A 26,246-nucleotide genomic window follows, 5' to 3' on the forward strand; every position below is an offset into this window, starting at 1 on the left:
ATATTGCTTGTTCTTATATTCCTCTATTTTTTTTTTTTTTAAGTCGGGTATGATTTAATTTATGTAATTGTGTGTTTTAACGTAATAGTGTGCTTTTATTTATATTCTCAGTATAACAACAAGTATAAGCACAAAGATAATTATCATTAAGAATATTGACATTAAATTACATAAAAGCATTGAGTAAATAGAAATCATAAAAATATTAACATTACATGAGCATAAAAGAATTGAGTAAATATAATCATAAATGTCATTGTACATGGCAACATGCCGCTAGCTGATGATCCAGTGGTTAAGGATGGATTACGAGACTTCCTTTAAACAAAAAACTAAAGGTCTCAGGTCCGAAACCCGTTGCTGGTGTGGACACCAGACTTGTGGTCAAGGGAGAATAAAATACTTATTTGAGACTTCTTGACCCTTAAAAGATGTAAATAACCGTGGTACTTGTTGTTCTCCTAAAAAAAAAAAAAAAAAAAACTCTATAACCAATGGGGAGCTCTCCGTAGCTCGTCTGACTTAAGCAGTGAATGAATCAAATATCCACGTCGATCTGCTTGAGGTAGCTACATCACCCTACTCTATGGAAGTTTATTATTTCCAAATCTATCTACGACTAACCCCCAATATTTTCAAACATAATAATACTTCAACGAAGTGGAATAAAAATAAATAAAATAAAATTTGAATTTTGCTATAGATACTCGAGGTGTACATATACAGTATGCGGACATATACAAAGATATCAATGTACAAATACCTCGACGAGAAGCTTGAGGCAAATATCATCAGATTGGGTGTAGAGCCCTTGGTCTTTTTGTTCTTATTTCTGGCAACAATATCAACCTCCTATACATCAGTACATACAATATTATTAAGTAACAGGCTCTTTATACAAAGGGATCTATTTTTTGAAAAAAAAAAAAAAAAAAAAAGGATTAGATGTGGGACCTACTCTACATCGAATTTCAACAATCCGAACTATCTATTTTGTAATTCTCGATTCATAGATCATCCTTACAAAAATTTAATTCAATCTGAAATCATTTGTCTATTTAATTATCAAGATCAATTTTCATTGTTTCTTGTCTAACAAAGTATTTGTTTATTTCTTTTGAACCCAATTAGATATCTTGAATATTTCCGATTTGACTAATATTTTGCAATGATGATCTATGAGGTACAATTTAAAAAAATAAATGGTTTGGATCATTAAAGTTCGATGTAGTGTGAACCCCACAACTAATCCTCATTTTTATTTATTAAAAAAAAAAACTAATGAAAATGGTTTGAAAACTTTGAGTTTTAACGATAAGGACAAAATAAAAGGTAAAGTGAATAGTACCATGATTGATTTTTTAGTGTAAAAATGTGGTTTTTCGTTAAAATGAACAGTACCGAGAGTTTTTCGTTAAAATTTTCAAAAAAAAAAGGATATCATTCCTTAAAAGCTTCCTATTAAGTAATGCACATGCAATACAAAAACGAGACAGGGAGGGCGCTTGGAGCTCAGTTGCTCTGGTTGCTGCTAATTGCCGATGAAGCAAAATTTTTAAGAAGCTTTATAGGGTAAAACGAGATACAGTGAAAGTTATATTTTTGAAGGTCTTTTTAATATGCCAACAAATATATTAATTAATATCTCTAAAATTGTTGATTGTGTGATTATTGTAGAGTAAAATTTTGATGCATCTGAAAATTTATCACGTGTTATTATTTCATTCAAAATTATAACAAATGTATTTTCTTTTTTTATTTAATATTTCTAAAAGATTAACATCTCAACTATATCGTCCACTCATATTATAACACTTAAACTTACAAACTTTTATTTAATATTACTAAATGTGTGACATCTCAACCATGTACCAAAACTACGGAAGTTTGTAATTTCGAATATATTGGTGGCTAAATCACTCAACTCTACAACTTCATTGCTTCGACATTCTTTTGGCTAACAAAACGCCAAGCCAAACGACTTCGGACAAATCTTTATCTACCTGCTAACCAATCATTACTACAAACGGGGTATGCATCGCCCCATTAGAAGGAGAGTTTGTTCCGAAAAAGATTTGCAAAAGGTTTTGTTCCAATAAGGATACTACTGTTCAACTCTCCACGAAGTTACACAAAAAAAAATAATAATAATTATTATTATGCACTTGTGAGAAGTGCCAACATTGTGCTACGATCCCACACATTCATGTTAAACCTCTTTGAAGAGCATAGGACCAGGTTGACTTAAGGAACGTTGCTTATCAGGGCGTCTTAAACTACTACGATTCTAGAGTCAACGTCTGCTCTTTAAAACTATGAGACTGGGTGTTGAAGAAGAAAATATCAAATAAAGAAGACTCAATTGTGAGTACATTTGACATGAATTGGGACAGACCATACGAGATCATTGACATATATCGCCCAGGCACATACATACTTAAAGACAACACATGATCATTCATGTAATGTTGATCATCTAAAGTATTACTACAAGTAAACAGTTCAACATACTTAGTGAAGAGTCAATTCAGACAAACTTTGTCTCAACCTGACACCTTAAACAATCGTACTTGGCCAAACTTTAAAACAAACCAACATTATAACTTAAAAAGTTCATCCACACATACCTCCATGAAGTTTAAAACCACCTACAAAAAGGAACATGATTCATAAGAGCATCAACATAGCCATGCATATCCGTCATACAATCATGAGCCAAACTTTAAACTTGATAAAAATTCCACGAAGACTAACCCACAAGGTATCCAAGTCAATGATCAATCATATTTAAGGCCAACATTAGTACATAATTTTTTATTTTTAAAATCAACAAGAGAATACAACCTAAATTTAGGATGCAAGAATCAACATTCTCATAATAAAACTAAGAGACCACAAATTCATTCTCAAAGCAAAGTCAAGATGCAATAATCATCTTACAAAACCATTTTGTTTTTTTTGTTTTTTCAATATATTGAATGATGAGGAGTGGATAGATTAAAGTTGTGGGGCAATATGTTATGAAAGAAGCAGAAGCGAGAATGTCAGCTTGAGTAACGTAAACATTGGGGTGATGGGTTGTCCATTAATTCTCATTTCTTCTATGCGGTGCATGGTAGGTCAACATGGTAGCTCGATATAGAAGAATGTATTTTGCGTTTTAGAAACAATTTTGTGTGAGTCACGTCGAAAAAATGTGGGCTATGAACTGTTGTTTACATGCGATCACAAAAATAAATAAATAAATTCATGCCATGATTATGATGTAGCTCCACAACTATAAGCTTATCTGGGATGAATTCTGATAAGCTGACGAACTAGTGTGCACAATTGTATTTTTATTTGTTCGATTAACTGGACTTGCATTTTGTTTAGTATTATCATGTTTTTGTTTTTGTTTTTTTTACCTTAATTAACATATCTGGTTACTAGAAGCATTACACATATCTATTTTCATGTAACGAGAGTGTGAGGCAAGTGTTTTGTTTAAGAAAATGTTAATAAAAAAAACTTTATTTGGTACGGGAAAGAGATTACAAACGAAAACACCTAGGGCGTAATAAAGGGTGGAACTTGCATGGGAAAATTCTATTCGAACCAAAAAGTTATCAAATATTCTATCGAATTTAAATATGAATCCACGAAGTTTTGAAATCTGAAAAATTAAAAAAAATTGGATAAGACAGGAATACAATGTAACAATCCGTTCTTAATTTTACGATTTTATTAATTTTAAATGTGTGAATTGGTCAAAATGCTCTTAGAGGTTAGATTGTTGACTTTTGTTGACCGTCATTTCGTGACGCGTATAAATTATTATTTTACTATATTCGTGTAGTACTCGTTACTACGAATGTGTATGCACAAGTAGAACGGAATTTAAAATTACAATAAAGATTTTACGAAATTAAGAAATCAGAAGACATTTTAGCAAATGCACTATTCTGGATTTTTTTTCCTTATTATTTTATATTTTTCTGGTGGAATTTTGTGTCTTGTGGGACCCACCCCACTTCTTCCTTGTCCCCATGTCCCATCTTCGCCACAATTCTTGGTCTCTCTCTCGTTTCAATCTCTCTTTTTCCCTTGTCACTCCATCTCTTCTTCTGCCACCTTACTACAGACATGGATCCTCTTCGGATTCAATTGTCCTAATCTTAGAAATCAATAAATCTGGATCATTGAAATTTGATCTAATAGTTAAAATTATTATAACTTTTAGAATGAGTTCCTGTTTGTAGCCGTTGAATTAAATTTTAATGATCCAGATTCATTGATCCCTAGGATTAGGACAATTGGATCCAAAGAGGATCCATGTCTCCTTACTACCACCCACTCTCTCTCTAAAAATCTCTCATCTCTCACTCTCCATTTTTTTTCTCTCGGCAAACACCGAATGGGTGCAATGGCAACACCATCATCGCTGCTAATCTTGTTACCCTGATAAGATTTACGAGTTTTCCAGTCCAGAAACTAGGATCTCATACTGCCAACTCAACCCAGCCATGAACATGCACTGCTAGTGGTCGCTGCATTGTTCACTATGTTCTTTGGCGAGGTTTTCAATTTTTTCGACTAAGGTGAAGATAAGAACTCTCTAATTTGTTCTTTATGGTTATATTAGTTTGATTTATGGATTATTTATGCAATTTGATGATGTCTAGTGCAGTTTCAACCAGGGAAGATTTCCCAAAAAATTGGTGAGGAAAACCGTGGCCATTAAGCCACTTGTAAACGCTTTTTCCTGCCATCTCCGGCCTTTGTCAATCCTTGATTTTGGTATAGACCTGTTCCTTGCATTTTGGCTTTTGAACCATTGAATTCAGTTGAGAATCGAGCTCAAAATGAGCTCTGAAAGTCGGAGAAAAAACTTGCAAAACTGCAGGAACTCACAAGGAAGGCAAGTACAAGCGTACTTGGGGGCATGTGGATGCATGAGGGTGGTTGGGGCACGTGGATGTATAAGGATGGTCGGCGCGTGCGGCGCGTGGCTACCTATGCATCCACCTTGTGGCAACACGTGGCTACCTATGCATCCACCTTGTGTGACACGTGGATGTCTATGCAACACATGGAGGAATCAAAGGTCCCGCCTAAGGTTTCTCAACGTGTAGAATTCGAATCCGTCCTCCGTTTTTCGAAATTTGATCGTTTTAAAATAGTTCTTTTATTAGCCGTACTATGTATGAATACGCGAATTTACATTAGTTCGTTATATTTTTACGTAAATGGTTTCGTTTCTAGGTGAAACGCATCACAAGGATCTTCAATGCCCGCGAGGCAGGTTCGACCCGATGACATGAACTTGTGTGAAATATAGTAAATCATTATTACAAGTGATTGTAGTACTAGACCGTAAATCATTATTACACCCAATCATATTCGTGTCAAAATACCTCTACATGAACTTGTGTGTCAGCATACGTCGATGAGCACTCGATGTGATGTGTTTATTTACCAAATATTGTGAAGTAGTGCATTCTCAGGATATTACGGTTTACGATCAGTATTTTCGTACTATACATAGTATGTTATATTTGGAAACTATACTTATTTTACGGCGAGAGGTTATTACATTTTCGAAAAGGTTTTACAAAGCTTTATTTTGAGGCTTACTCGCCCTTGTTTTTCGCCCTTTCAGGTTTTAGTAGCTGAGCTTTCGTGTCGACGAGAATTCTTGACAAATCTTGGTATAGGTGATTACCTTCGATGGTATAAATCTCATTCTACCTTTACTATATTTTACTTATACTCTGACATCACGTGTGAAATGAGTTCATTCCTGCTCACATGCGCACTCTTGCATTTAGGCACTTTTAAGCTTAAATTCATTCATATTTTCCACCTCACCACACTTTATATCATATCGTGCCCCGGGCCCCCACCACATCCAGGGCTCGACTCCACCATAGCATGATATTGTACGCTTTAGGCCTCGACCACGCCCTCACAATTTTGTTCTGGGAACTCACACGAGAACTTCCCAGTAGGGTCACCCATCATGGGAGTGCTCTCGCACGCTACTCGCTTAACTTCGGAGTTCCCATGGAACCCGAAGCCAGTGAGCTCCCAAAAGGTCTCGTGCTGATGGGAATATACATATAAAGCTTACAGGATCCACTCCCCTGGGCGATGTGAGATGTTACACTTTATAGCTTCGTCACCTTCCGGATATTGGCCAGCATAGCTCAATTTAGAGTCCAGATGGACATTCCAAGTTGGGGTGTGTAAATTTAAATATTCAAAAATATTGAAAAAAAAGAATGTATTTGAATATTTTGGTTCAATCTGAAACTTGCCTAAATATGTTACATACACTTAATTATATACTTGGTTTTATTTTAGGAAAATTTTATTTGAACTCATACAATCTCTAACTACATCCAACTTACTCTCTACACCCATACTAATTTTAATTCAAGACTCAATATTTTTTTAAATCCAAATTTACAAACTAAAATACCCTCATGAACTCAATTTAATATGTAAATTTGACTTTACTCCTATTTGAAAAATAAAACCCCAAAATCAAACATTTGTTGTGTAGGTCATTAAAGTTAGAATATTAAATTGTAATTCCTTGAGACAAACCAAATATTGAGCCTTATACATTTGGAAAGATCTAGATGTCTAGTTTACGGAGAATTTTACGGTTCATGATTCCGATTTTTCTAGGAGATGTTATTACCATTTTAGTGCAGACATTACCAAATCAAAGATTTGTTGTGCAGATCAGTGAAGTTTGAATAATTAAACTGTAATTCCTCGAGATGAACCAAATATTGAGCCTTATATGCTTGGAAAGATCTGGATGTCCAGTTTATAGATAATTTTACAGTCCGTGATTCCAATTTTTCTAAGAGATGCTATTTTAGTGCAGACAACACAAAATGATTATTTCCTACGAATTTGCGAATATTGTTGAGATTTTAGAAATTTAGTTGCGTCCAAATCAGAAAGCCAAAGAGTGTTGTTTCCTTGATCATTGTGCCCCAAATCAATGCCCAGTAGAGCAGGCAATCTTTACGCATGCACACAACACGATTGCCCAATAAATGTCTTTGTAGGCATATTCAGCTAGTAAAGAACCAAAGCACTTGGTAACACAAGATACAGATGTATAATCCCTAAAGACAAAGTTGATGTAGGCATACTGTCAAACTAACCAGGAGTGCATGTTCCAAAAAAGAGCTCATTAATATTAGCATAAACATAAAACCAAGAACAAGTAATATGAATTACTGTGATCAAAACACAAATCATAGCTCATAAACCAATGTATAGAGAAGTACAATACCTGCAGATGAACTCGAAGAAGCAGCCATGTCCGATTTTTGGTGGTTGTTGGTTTTTCCCTCCATCAGATCCTAGTACCCGATGGTGGAGGAGTTGAGCTCGATGTAGAGCAGGCATGCTCCGCATTGTGCTATCTAGGAGGCCGAGCCCAATGTTTAGAATCCCCTGTGGGCGGCTGGAGGGGAGGCGGAGCTGGATCGCCATAAAGCACATTTTCGACTTGTTCTGCAAATTGGTCACCACCACTGCGGCGGTGAGATGAGGGTTGTAAAGGAGAGAAGGGAGAAGGGAGGGTACGGGTTGTAGAGGAAAGAAGGGAGGGAGAGGGTTGGGGGCATGTAGAAGATGGGTGGGTTTTTTTTTTTTTTTTTGAATTTTGAATTTCCACATTGACCCTTTAATGGCACATAGCACCTAGTCATTGTCCATATGGCGCCCCACACCATTTGTTAACGGGGGACTTAACAGCCAAACAGATGTATGAGATTGTCCGAAAATTAACACTTTAAGTATGACTCTGGGACGAAAAAAACTTTATGTACCAAATGTTGAAAACCACGAAACTTGATGGTAGTAAACTAAGATTTACCCTTAAATAAAATACGATTCTAAAAATTATTTAAAATGAGACAAGTTGGTTTTGTTTGGTATTTTTGCAGACACATTCTGCATACACATTTTTTTTCATAAAAAAAATGAGACAAAATCAAAAATCTAATATGATTAAAATTTTTACACATGCCCTCCTAAATTCTTTACATTTTTTTTAATTAAAAATTTGTTTCTTTATCTAATATAATTTAATTTTTCAAACATCATGTTTATGCTGTTAGTTTTGATTAAGTAAAGGTATTTTTTAAATTAATGAAAATTTTGAAAAATGGGTTTGGGCTTTTTATGTATTGACCTTAAGCTTTTTTGTTGAACTATATAGATGCCTTTTTTTTATTTTTTTATTTTTTATTTTTTATATATACATAAAGTCTTATTGTTTATAGTTGAATTGACTTTTTTTTTTTTTTTTTTTCCATATGAAAAACAATTCTTATTTAAAAATTTTCTCATTTGTTTTGATAAAATTCTTACTTTATACCTCAACTTACAGTCAACAGAAATATCATAAGTGCAATACATGACATAAATCGAGAACATTAGCAACTATTATTAGAGTTCAGGAACGAAAATCAAACTGACTAATGCTACAATTTAACTCAAATATTATTACTCTAAACTTTTTTATTTGATACAACGATATATTTACATTATGGCGGTGCGAGTATAAATTGGTTGCGAACTCTTCGTTTCCAAGATTTGAACCTAAGACTTATTAATTATAAGTGAAAAAGAATGCTATTAGACCATATTACTAAATGTCTACTACTGCTCCAAACTTTACTAATTAAAATATGCAAGTTCGAACCTCTAATTTTGTAGTGGATGCTTTAGCTAATTTTAGCAACTCCCTCCCTTCTGAAAGTATTTGGTTCAATAGTGTTTAGATTGGTGTGAGAAATGCCTTATATTTTGATAATTTTTGTACAGGTTGCCCTAGGTGCTATGTAATTAATCCTTTGCCTTCTCAAAATATAAAGTTCGAACGTAAAACATAATGATTTGAAGAACGAAAGCCTTTTTCATCATGACAATTCACCTGTTGCCGAGTGTTTATCTAGGAAAGTAATTTTCACACCAGACCATTAGATCGAATAAATCAAACAAATTTAAGATGTGTGCAAGTGATTAAAAATAATGCTTGAAAATCAGTTTCTTTTATTTATTTAATTATTTTTGGAGTAACACTACACATACCACTTAGTTGTACCATTATTTGTATTATCTATCTAATAGAAATAAAATCCGCCAACGCATATAGTCCCATTCTCTATTTAGAGAAATAGTACAAATGATGGTACAACTACGTGGTAAGAATAACATGTTTGTTATTTTTGTGTCGAGTGAAGTGTCAATTTAGTTCTTGAAGTATCATCTTAGTGGAAATTAGGCTCTGAATTATTTTTTTGGGTAAAGTAAGTTCCTAAATTCATTAAAAATTGCTAATTTCATCCCTACTATTAAATTCAAAGCTATTTTATCAAATTCGTCAATTTAAGTCACTTGACACACCTTAGAATGTATTATCATCCTTATTACACCTATAAACCCTTAACATTTTATATAGGTTGCAAATCTAATGTCTAGTTTAATCTCCAAAATTAACTTTGTCACATCCCTGCCCTCCCTCGCAGTGATATTGTCCGCTTTGGCATTCCCCCTCTGGACTAGGTCGCAGCAGAGGGCTACCGCACGGTTTTGTCTTTGCAAGCCGCAGCTCCAAAAGGCCTCACTGAAAGGTACATGCAGGCAATGGATATATAAGGCCCAAAGACCACGCCCTCACGGGCGATGTGGGATACTACAATCCACCCCCCTTAGGGAGTCCGACGTCCTCGTCGGCACACCACGACCGTGAGTCTGGCTCTGATACCAAATTGTCACATCCCTGCCCTCCCTCGCAGTGATATTGTCCGCTTTGGCATTCCCCCTCTGGACTAGGTCGCAGCAGAGGGCTACCGCACGGTTTTGTCTTTGCAAGCCGCAGCTCCAAAAGGCCTCACTGAAAGGTACATGCAGGCAATGGATATATAAGGCCCAAAGACCACGCCCTCACGGGCGATGTGGGATACTACAAACTTCATACACTATTTCTTGATAAAAAATTACCAATCCACATTTCAATATGTATCATAGGCAAGTAACGTGACTTAAATTGATGAAAAATTAAAAATAGTAACTTCGAATCTAATATTAGAGATGTAATTAACATATTTTTATAATTAAGGAACTAATTATTCTAAAAAAATAATTTAAAAAACTAATTTTCATTCAGATAATAATTTAAGTACTAAATTGACAGTTCACCGTGTTTGCTGAAGCACCAAACACTAGCAAGTCTCTTATTACGACAACCAATACGTGCGTCTGTCTCCCACGCAGGCCCAGTCCATCCTTTGAATCAACTGCGTCTCTCTGTTTTCACTCTTCAATCTGTGCATTTCTTCTGGTTACAGTACTCCGCCGGCCCACCGCGGAAACCATGGACGCTCTCCCGCAGGACACGCTCCACCAGATCTTCTCGAGCCTTCCCCTCCGGCAGATCATGATCTGCCGCTCACTCTCCAAGTTCTTCAACCAACTCCTCACCTCACCCTCCTTTGTCCACATCATCTCCAACCAATCTCCGCCCCTCAACCTCCTCGCCCTCCGCCCTCCCCACCACCACCACCAGCGCCACGTGTCCTCCTCATCCTGCCTCCACGTCTTCGACCCCGACCTCAACCAATGGCTCAGATTCGCCCTCGATTTCCTCCCCTTCCGCTCACCACACCCCGTCGCCTCCTCTCTCGGCCTCGTCTACCTCTGGGGCGACTCGCCCGACCCGCCCGAGTCAACCAAGTCCCTCGTCGTCTGCAACCCTCTGACTCGTCAGTTCCGGGTCCTCCCTCAGCTCGGCTCGGCCTGGTCGCGCCACGGCTCGGTCCTCGTTGACTCCCAAACTCGAGTCATGGTCCTCACCGAGCTCGCCGCGCTCTACTTCTCCGGTTCTAACCAGTGGCTCAAGTTCTCATCGAACCTCCCGTCAAAACCCAGAAGCCCAATCTTGGTGTTCGACTCGGTTTATGCCCTCTGCGATGTGGGTTCGCCGTGGAGGAGTGAATGGAAGCTGTTCCACTGCACAATTTCGAAGCTCAAGACCTCGCAGACTTGGACTCGGCTCGAAAAGCACGAGTGGGGGGACGTCTTCGACATCCTGAAAAGACCCCGTTTAGTTCGCGGAAATGGGAACAAGGTGCTGATGGTTGGTGGGTTGAAGTCGTCTTTCTCGCTGAACGCTTCGTGTTCGACGATTCTGATTCTGAGGCTGGACTTGGATAGCTTGGAATGGGACGAGGCGGGCCGAATGCCGGTGGAGATGTTCAAGTGCTTTCAAGAGTCGAGCAAGTTCAAGGTGTTTGGTGGCGGCGATAGGGTCTGTTTTTCGGCAAAGAGAATTGGGAGATTGGCTTTGTGGGACCGTTGTTCTGAGAAAGCTGAGTGGCGGTGGATTGATGGGGTGCCTGGCAGCGGCGATGGGCTTTCCCGGGGTTTCGTTTTTGAGGCCACGCTCACTGCATTTCCTTGATGGGGTTCAACACAGATATCAGAGCTTTTGATGCCGAGTAGAGGTTGGTATTTATCCATTAATGAATCCCAATGTTGTTGTATTAGCGTTGAATTCGTAGAATTTCTTGTGTTGAATGAATTTCTGAATACAAATCAATAGAATTTTATGTTCCAACTAATGCATTGGAATTGCTTTGTTCACTACGTATTCAGTCTCACCCACTACTTGTATGATGCATACAGAGCAGCCGAAAAAAATACAACTAAAAGAATACATTTTGTTGTTTTTAAAGTATCGTGCAATGGATTATGATTAAGGATAAAGTTATGCCTCTACATATAACATCTTTGCTGCCACCACCATTTTATCCAGAGTCACACTGCTGACCATCAACTATCCGTTGTCACACCGCCACCACCTACCACCATTACTACCAACACCACTCTCGTCACATTCACCATCTCTACCACCACCGCCACCATCTTAATAATATTTGGAAAACATTACTACCAAACATGAAATTATAATACGTTTCCAATGTTTTCATTCTCAAAAGTCATTCTAGGGTTAAACTACCAGACGCACTTTCAATCATAAAAATGCATAATCCTATTTGCCGTTTTCGTTTTACAAAACATTTTCAAAATTCGTTTTGTAAAACGTTACCGGACGAACCCTAAATTACTGGGGAACTACTGCAACCATTAAATTCTCACTTTCACGTGCTTCAGAATTTGAAGACCATGGATTTAAAATTTTATATCACTAGAACGAAATCATAACGACAAAGAACTTTTCCCATACAAAGGTTTCTCCATAACCTAACTAAAGCACTTGAACAAAACACTTTTACTCCATAACTTAACCAATTCATATATTATTCCAATAGCAAATTATGCATCTACTCCCCATTCTCTTTCAATTATGGAATGACTAGAAATTTAGATCTCGCGTAACCCTACAAAATCACTATACATACTATTTGTTAGCAGCCTCCAACAATGGCACGCCTGCAATCATTCTCTCTCTCTCTCTCTCAAGCCTTCTCTTAACACTTAAACCGAAAGAAACACTCTATATCCCATTTTTGCACCAACAGAAATAAACAAATCATGTAGAGGGCAACAAAAAGCAACATAAAATAGGCAGCAACACAATTGCTGCAATTTATTACCATATTTGCTTTAAAGGCACATAGAGTGCACAGCACAACTTAACAAAACAGCAACGTTATGTTTTCGTCGTGGTAGAAACCCAACATACACAATAAAATTAAAGAAGTGCCACCAGGTGGTCATCTGGTTTATTTATAATACTTGGACTCCAAGCAAACGAGCACGCAACAAGGTAAATACAGTTAAGGTGCTGGTACGATGATGGGAGGTGAAATGTGCGACTCAACGTCCCATAGCTCCAAGACCCCATGAACAAAGTCATAGTAACCACCCCTGAGCGCTAGGTTTTTCTCCGCGAGCGCCTTTTGAACGTAAGGGTAAGTTTGTAGGTTTGTCAGCGACAAATTTACTGCTTCCTGCGTAAAAATTATCATTCAAGAAGGTGTTTAAGTGAGATTAATGTCATAACTCATGGAAGCGCACGCACACACCTCAGCTGGTCACTAAAAATTATTGCATTTGCAAAAAGTGAATCGAGCGTAAATGGCCTTCCAAATATTTCAACAATCCAAGATCGAATTAATATCTTACCCTCGCACAATCCTCACATTGTTCCTCAAAAGTGGTGCCACCTTGTCCATTTGCTATAACCTTAGCCTTGGCGGGTAAACCAATTTTGACCCATTCATCTATGAAGTCACTGCATATTCCAGTCAAATGGTTAAGGATGCAAAACTATATACCATTAGCAAGTTCTAATGATCTCAGTTCATTGCTAAAAAAATGATTAGGCTGGGCTTTTTGCTATATACTCTTTGACCATCCTAAAAATGCTAACAAATATCCAAATTAACAGGTCTTATATTGCATCCTCGTAAACGATTATGATTAATCATCTTCCATTATCTACAACTTTTGTGTGTAAAAAGCCTTACAAGGGAACAGAGTTATCCTCAGGGTGACTCATAAGCCTCTGTATCCCACCACAACGACTGTGTCCAATTACCAAAATATTTGTCACCTGTTCAATTTCCTTCTTGTTAGCATTCAATTCACACTATTTTAGTAACAAGTGAAGAGAAAAGGACTAGGAGTTATTAATTCAATAAATTAAAAGACTTTTGGAATGTTTACCTGGAGTTGTGTAATAGCATATTCTATAACTGCTCCAACTCCTGCGTATTTCAGCTGTAAAGATATAAAAAAAAAATTTATTTTCGTAGTCGGAAGCATGACTATTATGTGATTTATGAGAAATTATTTTCTCAAAGTTCAATATTATTTTGAACGCGAAACTGACACACTTGCTCATACAGTTTCTGATACAGGTGTGCGTTACTGTTATATAATGTAGAGAGTAGTGGACCTGATTGAATGCAGGAACCATGTTTGCAATGTTGCGAGCCATGAAGGCCTCCCCAGGCTGGAAGCTAAGGATATGTGAGGGGCTCACTCGGGAGTCCGAGCATGCAAATACCAGAAACTGCGTTGGGAATTAGCAACAAAAAGATTAATTAAACATTTCTTGGTCTATTTATTCTAATTAAGATGTTACAGCCAAATATTACCTTGGGGCTTTGTCCATTGGCAAGCTCCTTGTAGTAATCTGGGTATTTTCTGTAAGATCAGCAGACATTATGATTTCGAATCTATTAGATATATAGCAAATATTTACAATAATTAATTATTTTCATATAATAATAAAGAAAATAGTGAAATTACTCGAATTTGTTGACCCTGAAGTTGATGAAGCCATCTACAATCCTTTGAACTGGGTCGAAATGACCATTAGCAGGTCTTTGCAACTCAGCCATCAACTTCTCAATTTTGGCAGCAGCCACATCGTCCAGCTCTTCCTTCTCACTGCAACCATGCCAACCAAGATTATCATTAATTTCATCGTTCCATGCATATATTTTAAGCCACCAACAACCTTTTGTAGCCTTTAACAAAAACAAATTGAAGACTAAATTTTTTCTTGTTAGATATATAGTTTATATGTTAAAGTTTGGAATTGGTCCATGAACTTTCACCCTAGTTTATATTTAGTCCCTACACTAAAAATTCGTTAATTTAATTTGGTTCTTAAATTTAACAAAAATATGCACGGTTTTGAGTTCACAGACGGAATCTAAAATAGGATCAATTCTAAATTTTTACTTTTACATGTTATATTGTCAAACGTCAATATCTAATATTTTCATAAAGTGGATGGTTAGACCAAAGATCATGGATGAAGTCAATAAGTAGGCAAACCTGAGGAGATTTTTCAGGCGTTGAATAGCTAATTGGCTTGCCATTTTGTCTACTTTCTTTCCTGCAAATTCAAGAATCCCGACCTTAATAGTTTACATTGAAATGTACTATATGTGTTTCTCCTTAATCTCGACGGCACAAAAAAAAAAAATGTAAATAAGAAACTGAGATAGTCCCAAGCGGTGGAAAAGAAGCCAAAATTAACCCTGAACAAAATTCAAAACAAAACAAGACCAGGCAAACCATTTTTTTCCCTTCTTGGCACCTATATTTATTTTTGTTTTTTTATTTTCTTTTAATTTATTCAACTCAAAGGCCAAATTAATAAGGATTGTATATTTGAGTTGTTCCTCTAAGCATTAACTAGGTTTTTAGTTTTATAAGCTGTATTGAATCAAACTCGAAATCCCGAGTGCAAGAGTTAAATTTCTATAACCAGTAATTTTTATCTTCAATTAAATAAGAATTTTCCTCGGAAGTACGTTAATTAAACTGGTTTGAGCACTAAGGAAAGAATTAGAACTAATTATCCATATATGTAAATTCTGCCAGAGTTTACAGTACTAAGCACGCTCATACACTTACACATGATAATATAGTTTGAGTAGAAACATAGAAATTAATATTAATCTCTTGCATACGCGAAATAATTAGAACATGATTTATTCTACCCAAACAAAAACACACACACACACACAACCGTACGTACGTTCAAGATATTTTCCAAACCTAGCAATGGAACTTAAGGAGATGAAGTTGCTTCACACATGCACATGCAACAAATACAAAACGCAGGCACACATTTGCAGTGAGGGTTGGAGCTTCTATTTATACACCGAGTTACCGAGACTAACTCCTTTTTCTTTCTTTCTATTTCATTTTTGGGTTGGACTAACTATTTAATCGACATTTTTTAATTACTCTCTGAAATATTGATATTGATTGATTGGACAACTACGAAAACATTGGACCACATGTATATCGTGGTTCGTGACACCATAGTAAAAAACGAAAATGACCTCTCAACTCCTAGCAACCATCCACTATACTATCTTTAGCCGTTTGAGTAATACTATTCATACCATATTTTTATAACATTTTAGATGACATTTGATGTGGACAGCCACATTATTTGAATTAATTAAATTTTTAAATTTAGATCATTATTTAATAAACTAATAATTAAGAAAAACTAGCTAATTAAATGATGATTGTGTTAAACGAGGAGTATTTCTCCTTCATTTCTTTGGGTTTTGCAAAATTTTCAAATGATATAGATGTCCACATTAGATGTCACCTAAGGTGGTATAGAAATGTAGTATAAAATCATAGTATGAATAACATTACTCTAGTTGTTTTGTATCTATGAATTCGTTTAACAGGGTAAAATGTATATTTAAGGTGGCGGCATCCAATTTTGAATGTTTCCCAATTTCTTGTTTTCTTTGTTACATATGACTTATAAGTTGCACGTTGTAAGTGATTAATAAAAAAAAGTTTGTGCAATGCGAAGAAGTTAGTGATTATGTAGGGTTACTAGTAAGACAAAATGTGTAATTAGTCGTCTTAGGAAAATTTTTAATCTTAAAACTCATGATTATGCCCGCAAGAAAAAACGCATTTCTACTTCTTTATAGTGTCGCGTAATGGCTATCATACATCTATAATTTCCACTCCTACACGCAAGCGCACAAGCTGGCTGCAGGCTAGCTGACTGAGTACGTAACTCTGAGTAACGCTGTATTAACCATAATTTTTCAGGATCTGGAAGATTTTTAGAATCTGTAAATCGTATTCGTTTATCGTATATTGTGTGATTAAAAATTACTTTAAATATTTTATTTAAAATTAAACACAAACGGTACCTAATAAAAATTGATCGCATGATGTAAGATGAATGAACATGATTTACAGATCCCCAAGATCCTCGCCAAAAGGATCCGGAGAGGATCCTATTGGATTTTTTCATACTACGTTTGTATCATATTTCTAATAGAGTAGGAGCCATCAACATATGTGAGTTTCATCTTTATTAGAAATATGCTACAAATGTAGTATAAAAATATGGTAAGAATAATATTTTTGTATTCAAAGTGTTGATTTAAGAAATTGATGAATTTTTCAGCTATAAAAATAAATTTAATACGCAATTTTTTTTTTTTATAGTAGTCTTTTTAGTATGAAAATAGTACCAATGACATTGAATGAATTGTTACCCGGAAAATTAAGAAAATAAAATATAATAAATGAGTGTATGGTTTCATTTTTAATAAACACCAATACCCTTTGTAATAAAAGTCAACACCTATCAATAATTGGTTAAGTTAGAAAAATATCGGTATGGTTAGAAGTGGTTCAGTGTCCCGTCTATATAAATATGTGACAAAAAATATATATAAAAAATAACTTTTCTCTTTGTTGATTAAACCTCGTATTTTAATAAATATTTCTTCTGTTTTATACATAGATAAAGATCAACGAGTGGGTAAAGATCAAGAAGTGCATGTACCCATTGAAGCTTTTTCTTATTTTCTTAGGTGAAATGGAATTTATTTTATTTTTTTTCAGTTGTATTATAACATAGGCCGTATCTCGTATTTTGTAGGTGAAAAAACTCATTCTATCTCATTTTCCTACATTGCTTACAACCAAAAATTTCTCAAGCTTTATAACACCTAGTTCTTCTTACAAAGTAATTGGAAAGATAAATTATGGAGAGCAAAATTGGATTTGAACTTAGAGTTTGGGTTTTAGGATGTGTTAACTATATATATAAAATTAAGGGTAAAGTACAAAAACCTACCTCAACTATTGCGGTCATGACAGTTTCATACCTCATCTTTTAAAATTGACAATGTCATACCACGTCTTACGAATTTGTGACAATGTCATACCTCCGTCAATTTTTCTGTTAAATGCTGATGTGGCAATAGACGGGGACCACTTTCTATTAAAAAATTAATAAAATATTATTAAAAACTAAAAAAAAATATTTAATATTTTTTAAATATTAAAATAATAAATAAAAGTAAAATTAAAAAAAAAGGATAAAGTACAAAAAACTACCTCAACTATTAGGGTCACGACAGTTTCATACCTCATCTTTTAAAATTGACAATGTCATACTGCATCTTACAAATTTGTGACAATGTCATACCTCTGTCAATTTTTCTGTTAGTTTTTCTGTTAAGTTCTGACGTGGCTTGATTCGGGACATACTTTCTATTAAAAACTAAAAAACAATTATTTAATATCTTTTAAATATTAAAATAATAATAAAAGCAGAGAAAAAAAAACCATTAGTTTGTCCCTTCCCTCCCCCTCCCCCTTCCTCTCTCTTCTCCCCATCTTCATTTTCTTCCCCCCACCTGCAAACCCAAAAAAATAAAAAAAATAAAAAATTTTGAAAACCCAACAACCCCCTGCAGAAGAACAAGAAGGGGAAGGAGGAGGAGGAGAAGGAGGAGGAGGAAGAAGAAGAAGAAGAAGAGGACAAAAAAGGAGGAAGGAAAAAAAAAAAAAATTCCCCCTATCAGCGCGGAAGAAGAAGGGAGAAGGAGAAGGAAAAAGAAGAAGAGGAAGAAAAGGAGGAGGAAGAAGGAGAAGAGGAAGAAAAAATAAAAAAACAAATATGAAAACCCATCAACACCACCCCCCTACCCCGCGCGGAAGAAGAAGAAGGAGAAGGAGAAGGAGAAGGAGGAAGAAGAAGAAGAAGAAGAAGAGGAAAAAAAGGAGGAAGGAATTTTTTTTTTTTTTTTAAACCATCAACTCCCTTGCGGAAGAAGAAGGAAGAAAAAGAAGAAGGAAAAAAAAATTATTTTTTTGAAAACCCATCAAACCCCAAATCCACCACTTTCATCCATTCTCCACATCCTCTTCCGCACCCATCCTCCACCTTCTTTGTGCACCCATCTTCCCACCGACGAGATTTGGGGTTTTTTTTTTTTTTTTTTTTTTTTTTTTTTTTCTGGGTTGCAGGAGGGAGAAGAGTGTGGGTGTGGGTGTGGGGAAATTGAGTGCGAGTGTGGGGGGAAGACAAATTGGATTGTTTTTTTTTTTTTTTGGCCTTTTATTATTATTTTAATATTTAAAAAATATTAAATAATTATTTTTTAGTTTTTAATACTTTTTTAATAGAAAGTAGGTCATGAATCAAGCCACGTCAGCACTTAACAGAAAAATTGACGGAGGTATGACATTATCACAAATTCGTAAGATGCAGTACGACATTGTCAATTTTAAAAGATGATGTATGAAACTGTCGTGACTCCAATAGTTGAGGTAGTATTTTGTACTTTACCTTTTTTTTTTTAATTTTACTTTTATTTATTATTTTAATATTTAAAAAATATTAAATATTTTTTTTAGTTTTTAATAATATTTTAATAATATTTTAATAGAAAGTGGTCACCGTCTATTGCCACGTCAGCATTTAACAGAAAAACTAACAGAAAAATTGACAGAGGTATGACATTGTCACAAATTCGTAAGATGCGGTATGACATTGTCAATTGTAAAAGATGAGGTATGAAACTGGCATGACCGCAATAGTTAAGGTAGTTTTTTGTACTTTACTCTAAAATTAAACTATATTTAACCATGAAAAGATGGGCCTTGGGGCTCGGGCATTAATATTAAATCAAATAATTAATATTTTAATTTCATGTTTTGTTTTTTTAACGTTTTGATTTCAACAAACTCATCCTTTCGGATGAAGTCTGAGAAGGTTTGAGAAAACGATGAAGCCACACATCCCTTTTAATGCGACAAATATACAAATTATAAATACATGCAAATGCATCTCATTCAAAACACAAAAAAATCATTTTCATACTGCTGAAAGAACCACATAGAAATTCGCTAGAAACCAAATTTTCTAGTGCTCAAATATTATTTTGATTATTGAATCCTGATGAAGTAGAAACTCACCGAATTACAAGCACAAAGTAGAAGCGAAATTCTTTTTCAAGAATATTACGGTACGCAAGCCTCGATGGTTATTTTGTTTGTTTGATATTAGTTTTGTTTAATTCGAATTGTATCAATATACATAGTTGTAATTTATTTAATGATTAGCATATATACATATGTATCTCGAATTTATTTCTGCAATGTATTTATATTTGTGATTGATTGTTGATTTTTAACCAAAATTATATAAGGAGCTGAGTGTGTGTGTGTGTGTATTCTTTAAAGAAAGGATCCCCGTTTTTTTCTGAAAAATCTTCAATCATCCTAATCGTTTATTTTTTTATTTACACCTCATAATCATCCCTGTAAAATATTAGCCAAATTGAAAATATTTGAGACATCTAATTGAGTTCAAGGAAATTGAAAAATACTATGTTATAAGAAACCTTGAAATTTCATTGTGACAATTAAATGGTCAAATGGTTTCGGATTGAATTGAATTTTTCCATTAATGATCTATGAATTGAGATTAATAAAATAGACAATTCAGATCGTTGAAGTTCGATGTGGAATGACTTCCACAACTAATTCTCATTTAAAAAAAAAAATTCATTTTTTGAAAAAAATGAAGGTCGGTTTCCTTAAAGAAACATATATATAATATCTGGCTCATCCTTTTCGTCACCGTGTCTTCTTATAATCCATGCAAAAGAGTCTATGGTCCTAACTCCTAAGGTATGGTCCTTATTGACGATGAATGTGATGATAGAGATGATAAAAATGATAGCCACACCATTCCAAATTTCAATTTTGTTCTATACATCTCACATGTTAATTTACTTAACCTATTAGTGTTCATATTATGAGAAAAGTTCGCCTTATATATAACTGAAGACTTATCTTCTTATATTTATAATACCCATTATGTAATTTGACGTTACTGTAAACAGTTAATTCAATCGCTAATTTAGTACCATATTTGTTTTAAAGGTGCATAGAGTGTACAGTACAACTTAACAAAAGATACAATGTCATACTTTCATCGAGGTAAAAAACCCAACATACGCAAGCAAATTAAAGAAAGGCCACCAGGTGTTCATCTACTTTATTTATAATCACCCTTGTTGACATGCATATACACCTCGACTGCAAGCAAACGAACATGCAGTTAAGGTGTTGGTACGATGATGGGAGGTGAAATGTGCGACCCAACCTCCCATAGCTCCAAAACCCCATGAATAAAGTCATAGTAACCACCCCTGAGTGCTAGGTTTTTGTCCGAGAGTGCCTTTTGAACGTAAGGGTAACTTTGTAGGTTTACCAGTGACAAATTTACTGCTTCCTGCATCATTCAAGAAGATGTTAAGTGAGATTTAATGTCATAACTATGGAAGCGCGCGCACGCACCTTAGCTAGTCACTGGCAATTATTTCATTTGCAAAAAGTGAATCAAGCGTAAATGGCCTTTCAAATATTTCATCAATCTAAGATCAAATGTCTTACCCTTGCACAATCCTCGCATTGTTCTTCAATATCGGCGTCCCCTTCCTTTGCTATAACCTTTGCCTTGGCGGGTAAACCGATTTTGACCCATTCGTCTATGAAGTCACTGCATATTCCAATGACATGGTTAATGGATTCAAAATTATATAACATTAGCAAGTTCTAATGATCTCAGTTCATTGCTTAAATGACTACGTACGGTGGGTTTTTTGCTATACTTTTCGACCATCCTAAAAATGCTAACAAATATCCAAATTAACAGGTCTTAAGTTGCATCGTAAACGATTATGATTAATTATTTTCCATAATCTACAACTTTTGTGTGTAAAAAGACTTACAAGGGAACAGAGTTATCCTCAGGGTGAGTCATAAGCCTCTTTATCCCACCACAATGACTGTGTCCGATTACCAAAATATTTGTTACCTGTTCAATTTTCCTCTTGTTAGCATTCGATTCATAAATATTTTAGTAACACGTGATCAAGAGAAAAGAACTAAGAGTTATTAATTTAACAAATTAAAAGATTTGGAATGTTCACCCCCAATACTGTAATAGCATATTCTATGACTGCTCCAACTCCTGCATATTTCAGCTGTAAAGATATAAAAATTATTTTTCGTAGTCGGATGCATCACTATTATGTGATAAGTTATCAGAAATGAAGTTCAACATTATTTTGGACACGAAAATGACACACTTGCTCACGTATAGTTTCTAATACAGGTGTGCGTTACTATTATATAATGTAGAGAGTAATAGACCTGATTGAATGCAGGAACCATGTTCGCAATGTTGCGAACCATGAAGGCCTCCCCAGGTTGGAAACTAAGGATATGTGAGGGGCTCACTCGGGAGTCCGAGCATGCAAATACCAGAAACTGCATTGGAAATTAGCAACAAAAAGATTAAACATTTCTTGGTCTACTTATTTTAAGATGTTACAGCCAAATAGTACCTTGGGGTTTTGTCCTTTGGCAAGCTCGTTGTAGTAATCTGGGTATTTTCTGTAAGATCAGAAAGAAAATTAATTAAAAAGGAAAAAAATGTACAACAAATTATTTGAGTTTGCTCTCCCGCAAATTATGAGTTTTAAATTTCCAAAAATTGGTCTAAGGCATACATTGCTTGCATAAACTCAATTATACATCCTTAAACACGGTTTTTAAAATTTAGAAGATATTATGGTTTCGAATCTATTAGATATATAGCAAATATGTACAACAGTTAATTATTTTCATAAAATAATAAAGAAAATAGTCAAGTTACTCGAATTTGTTGATCCTGAAGTTGATGAAGCCATCTACAATCCTTTGAACTGGGTCAAAATGATCATCCGGTCTTTGCAGTTCAGCCATCAACTTCTCAATTTTGGCCGCAACCACATTGTCAAGCTCTTCCTTCTCACTGCAACCATGGCAACCAAGATTATGATTAATTTCATCATCCCATGATATTTTCATAAGGTGGATGGTTAGACCAAAGATCATGCATGAAGTCACCAAGTAGCTAGGCAAACCTGAGGAGATTTTTCAGGCGTTGAATAGCTAATTGGCTTGCCATTTTGTCTACTTTCGTTCCTGCAAATTCAAAAATCACGACCTTATTAGTTTACATGGAAATGTATTATATGTGTTTCTCCTTAATCTCGAGGGCACCAAAAAAAAAATCTGTAAATAAGAAAATGAGAGAGTGCCAAACTGCTAACCGGTGGAAAAGAAACCAATTTTTTTTCTTCCAAAAATTAACCCCGAACAAAAATCAAAACAAAACAAGACTAGGCAAACAATTTTTTTTCCATCTTCGCAGTTCTCACCCATATTTATTTCTGTTTTTATTTTATTTTTTATCTTCTTTTAATTTATTCAACTGAAAGGCCAAATGATAAAGGATGTGTAGGAAGAGAAAATGCATGTGCATGTATCTCTTCTTTAAAAAAAAAAAAAAAAAAAAAAAAGGCATTGTGCGAAGTGAGACAACACAAAATTGGCAAGGAAATATTGAATATATATATATATATATATAGTTGTATATTTCAGTTGTTTCTCTAAGCATTAACCGGAAAAATAATATATATAGTTGTATATTTGAGTTGTTCCTGTTTGAAATGCAGAAGTGCATCCAGTTCATAAAAACAAAACTGTAATATGATAATATAGTATGAGTAGAAACGTAGATATTCATATTAATCTCTTGAAATATAAAGCCGAAATAATCAGAACATGATTATTCTACCCAAACGAAAACACACACACACTCATTAACCAAACCGTACGTACGTTTTCGAGAATATTTTCTAAAGCTAGGAATGGATCTTAATTAAGGAGATCAAATTGCTTCACACATGCACAAGTAACAAATACAAACGCAGGCACATATTTGCAGCGAGGGATGGAGCTTCTATTTATACACCGAGACTAGCTCCTTTTTTTTTCTTTCTTTCTTTTACTTTTTGGGGTTAACACTAAACTTTTTAATCGACATGTTTTAATTATTCTCTGAGACACGGATATTAATTAATTGGACAAGAATAATATATATGGACCATATTTAAATCGTGATTCGTGACAATATAGTAAAAAACAACCAGGAGCTCTCAACTCGGAGCTGCCGTCCAATACCATCTCTTTAGCATTGTTTCGATGAACTCGTTAAATAGTGTAAACTGTATATTCCCATGTGACAAGTGGCGCCATCCAGCTTTGAATGTTCCTTAAATTCTTGTTTCCTTTTCCTTTGTTAACTAGTCATTATGCAGGGTGACTAGCTGGTAAGATAAAAAGCATAATTAGCCGTCTCAGAAATTTTTAATCTTAAAACTCACGAATGCATTTCTACTTCTTTGTATGTATATAATAGTGACTAGTGTCACATAAAGAGAATCCTACAGCTATACTTTCCACTCTTACACGCAGGCGCACATGCAAGCTGGCTGGCTAGCTAACCACAGCCAATAAAGGCATAGGATGGTCACTCGACCCTTCTCAGTTCTCACCTTTAATTTTGTGTTATTTATTTTGTTTTTTATATCAAAATCCGTAAGCCTTTGACCCTTCTATTCATTTAAGACTTAAAAGTATGATTTTTTTTTTTAATTTTGTAAGTGATAGGTTTTAGATTCGAATCTCGTAGATGATGAATTCGATACTAAATTGGACTGCTCATTGTGTGGCTTAGCCGAACTTCCTCTCCCCTTAATGTAAAAATATTGATGTACTCAAAAAATAAAAAATAAAATATTTAGCTCACATCATTAGCGATATAAACAAAACAAGTTAGTCTCCCAAACTTGCCTCCAAAGTCCTCAACAAATCTAAGTGCCGAAAGTAGAATATAGAGAAAAAAATGCTCGACATAAGGAGAGGGAGTATTTATATTGTTTTTTGTTTTGTTTTTTTATGAAATCTTGGAGGTCATGTTTCATGGCATACATCATTGAATTCAAAGGAACCAATAGTGATGAAACACACATGATAAATGCATTGAATAACACTTAGATCGATCCAATGTCAAATGGTCCATATGCATGTAGTTTAAGTGTATATGAGATATGATTGAAGACTTGGAAGTCCCTTTCCGTCTCCCTGTCCCTCTCTGATTCATTAATCATGTGGGAAACAAAATAAATACATTTTAGAACGGAAGAATGGGAAAGTATTGAGATTCAGACGTATTTTACTTAAAACGCAAGAATAAAAGGGTGGAGTAAAAAATAATTCAAAAAATATTTGAGCTGATACGTGAATTTTATTCATTATTGATGAGAATGCTCTCATTATATTGGCGAGACCACATCTATTCACACGCAATTCAACCAGCAAGGAACCTTGAGCTGATGACTACAATTTCTTCAAGCTTCGCTGCCCATGGCAATAAGATAAGGCAAGAAAATTAAAGGTAGAATTAATAACTAATCTATACCCTTTAGCTCAAGGAAACACAACTAATTCCAATCAAGGATTTTCCAAAATAATTCTTAGATATTATTATTATTATTTATTTAATAATATCTCTAAGGCTTATTCTCAAGCATTTTAAGATATTTCAACATTTTAAAGATACTTTCTTACTTCATCAAACAGACGACACACTTCGACAAATCGAAGCCAACACATGGCATGGAAACTCTACACATGTGGTCGGCTCTATGCTTTATAAATACCTCATTCTACATAGTCGTTAAGTAAGTTGATTCTGCACAATTCAACACTAAATCACTTGCACTCTTTCTACAGAGTTTCTGACTTACGCATCGAATGTTCATTGGCCAAATCCCACTCTTGGCTCATGCCTTTGGTCATTGACCTAAGGTATCTCTTTGTTGCGTAGGTACAATTTCGTCAAATTCAAAGACAGCGGAAATTTGCTACAACAAATTGGTACTTTCATTGACATCTTGATTCAAATCTTACAGGAGCTCCCGCAATGTACGAGGCTTTACCAGTAAGCCTTTGACTGACAAAAGATTTAGTTATGAAGAAGTTTGCAATTCATTTAGATTCTCATCTAATCACCAACCAAGCCTCATGGGAGTATGTGACGAAGCATCCAAGGATGATGCAATACTCGCATAAGTCCGGGAGCTACTCAAAGTGCGCGTTCCACACTTACACCCTTAAGCAAGTTCCACGAGTAGAGAACGCTCACCCAAACTTGTTGGCAAGTCTAGGCTAGCTGCTTTCTTCTTTCCAAATTTGCTGAAAGCAGGCTTAACTACAGGGATCGTAGCTCTAGGCGGAAGTCCACCTTCCTCTCTGTAGAGGATTGAGCAGTCAGCGGCATTCACAATACTTAGTTGAAATACCCAAGGCAATTTGCACCTTCTTCATATCAAGCTTAGCCCCTGGAGTTGAGATAAATTCTGAATTTGCAATAGGAAAAAATATTATATATTCAGTAATCTGAAATTAGAGAAACTCGTAACCGGATTTGGGCTGCAGAATGATAAAGCAGTTCGCTTACCTTTGATAAACTTTGATGGGGACACGGAATTAGTACGTGG

At 35.1% G+C, this 26,246-nt stretch overlaps 4 protein-coding genes across 7 annotated transcripts; 1 reads left to right on the forward strand and 3 right to left on the reverse strand.

Moving 5' to 3' along the window:
- Positions 1-6,770: 6,770 nt before the first annotated feature.
- LOC125475674 lies at positions 6,771-8,678 on the reverse strand. 2 transcript variants are annotated; one of them, XR_007257029.1, is made up of 2 exons: positions 7,298-8,678; positions 6,771-7,161 (listed from the first exon to the last, which is right to left on the reverse strand). XR_007257029.1 is itself a non-coding variant. In XM_048580670.1 (2 exons), exons 1-2 carry the CDS (start codon positions 7,684-7,686, stop codon positions 6,998-7,000), a joined length of 519 nt encoding a protein of 172 aa, XP_048436627.1. In that variant the 5' UTR covers positions 7,687-8,675; the 3' UTR covers positions 6,771-6,997. The 2 variants fall into 2 exon arrangements, 1 of the variants encoding a protein (XP_048436627.1); XM_048580670.1 differs by having other exon boundaries at positions 6,771-7,127; positions 7,298-8,675.
- A 1,642-nt stretch (positions 8,679-10,320) lies between these two features.
- Positions 10,321-14,023, forward strand: LOC103957765 (SKP1-interacting partner 15-like). Its single transcript, XM_048580878.1, has 2 exons — positions 10,321-11,519; positions 13,890-14,023. Exon 1 carries the CDS (start codon positions 10,391-10,393, stop codon positions 11,474-11,476), a length of 1,086 nt encoding a protein of 361 aa, XP_048436835.1. The 5' UTR covers positions 10,321-10,390; the 3' UTR covers positions 11,477-11,519; positions 13,890-14,023.
- On the reverse strand, positions 12,592-15,690 carry LOC103935570 (carbonic anhydrase 2-like). Of its 3 annotated transcripts, none has more exons than XM_009345339.3 (9): positions 15,539-15,672; positions 14,830-14,890; positions 14,296-14,436; positions 14,142-14,190; positions 13,940-14,056; positions 13,708-13,761; positions 13,509-13,594; positions 13,165-13,273; positions 12,592-12,989 (listed from the first exon to the last, which is right to left on the reverse strand). In XM_009345339.3, exons 2-9 carry the CDS (start codon positions 14,871-14,873, stop codon positions 12,816-12,818), a joined length of 774 nt encoding a protein of 257 aa, XP_009343614.1. In that variant the 5' UTR covers positions 14,874-14,890; positions 15,539-15,672; the 3' UTR covers positions 12,592-12,815. The 3 variants fall into 3 exon arrangements, with proteins under 3 accessions (XP_009343614.1, XP_048436837.1, XP_048436838.1); XM_048580880.1 differs by having other exon boundaries at positions 15,559-15,642; XM_048580881.1 differs by lacking the exon at positions 14,830-14,890 and having other exon boundaries at positions 15,539-15,690.
- Positions 15,691-20,693: 5,003 nt separating this feature from the next.
- Positions 20,694-23,672, reverse strand: LOC103957766 (carbonic anhydrase 2-like). Its single transcript, XM_048580882.1, has 9 exons — positions 23,524-23,672; positions 22,764-22,824; positions 22,514-22,651; positions 22,203-22,251; positions 22,009-22,125; positions 21,786-21,839; positions 21,585-21,670; positions 21,247-21,352; positions 20,694-21,085 (listed from the first exon to the last, which is right to left on the reverse strand). Exons 2-9 carry the CDS (start codon positions 22,805-22,807, stop codon positions 20,912-20,914), a joined length of 768 nt encoding a protein of 255 aa, XP_048436839.1. The 5' UTR covers positions 22,808-22,824; positions 23,524-23,672; the 3' UTR covers positions 20,694-20,911.
- Between the last annotated feature and the right edge of the window lie 2,574 nt (positions 23,673-26,246).

Source organism: the organism of the source record quoted next, unplaced genomic scaffold (assembly GCF_019419815.1).
Source record: "Pyrus x bretschneideri cultivar Hongxiangsu unplaced genomic scaffold, Pyrus_bretschneideri_v1 Contig16, whole genome shotgun sequence".
Lineage (NCBI taxonomy): Eukaryota > Viridiplantae > Streptophyta > Magnoliopsida > Rosales > Rosaceae > Pyrus > Pyrus x bretschneideri.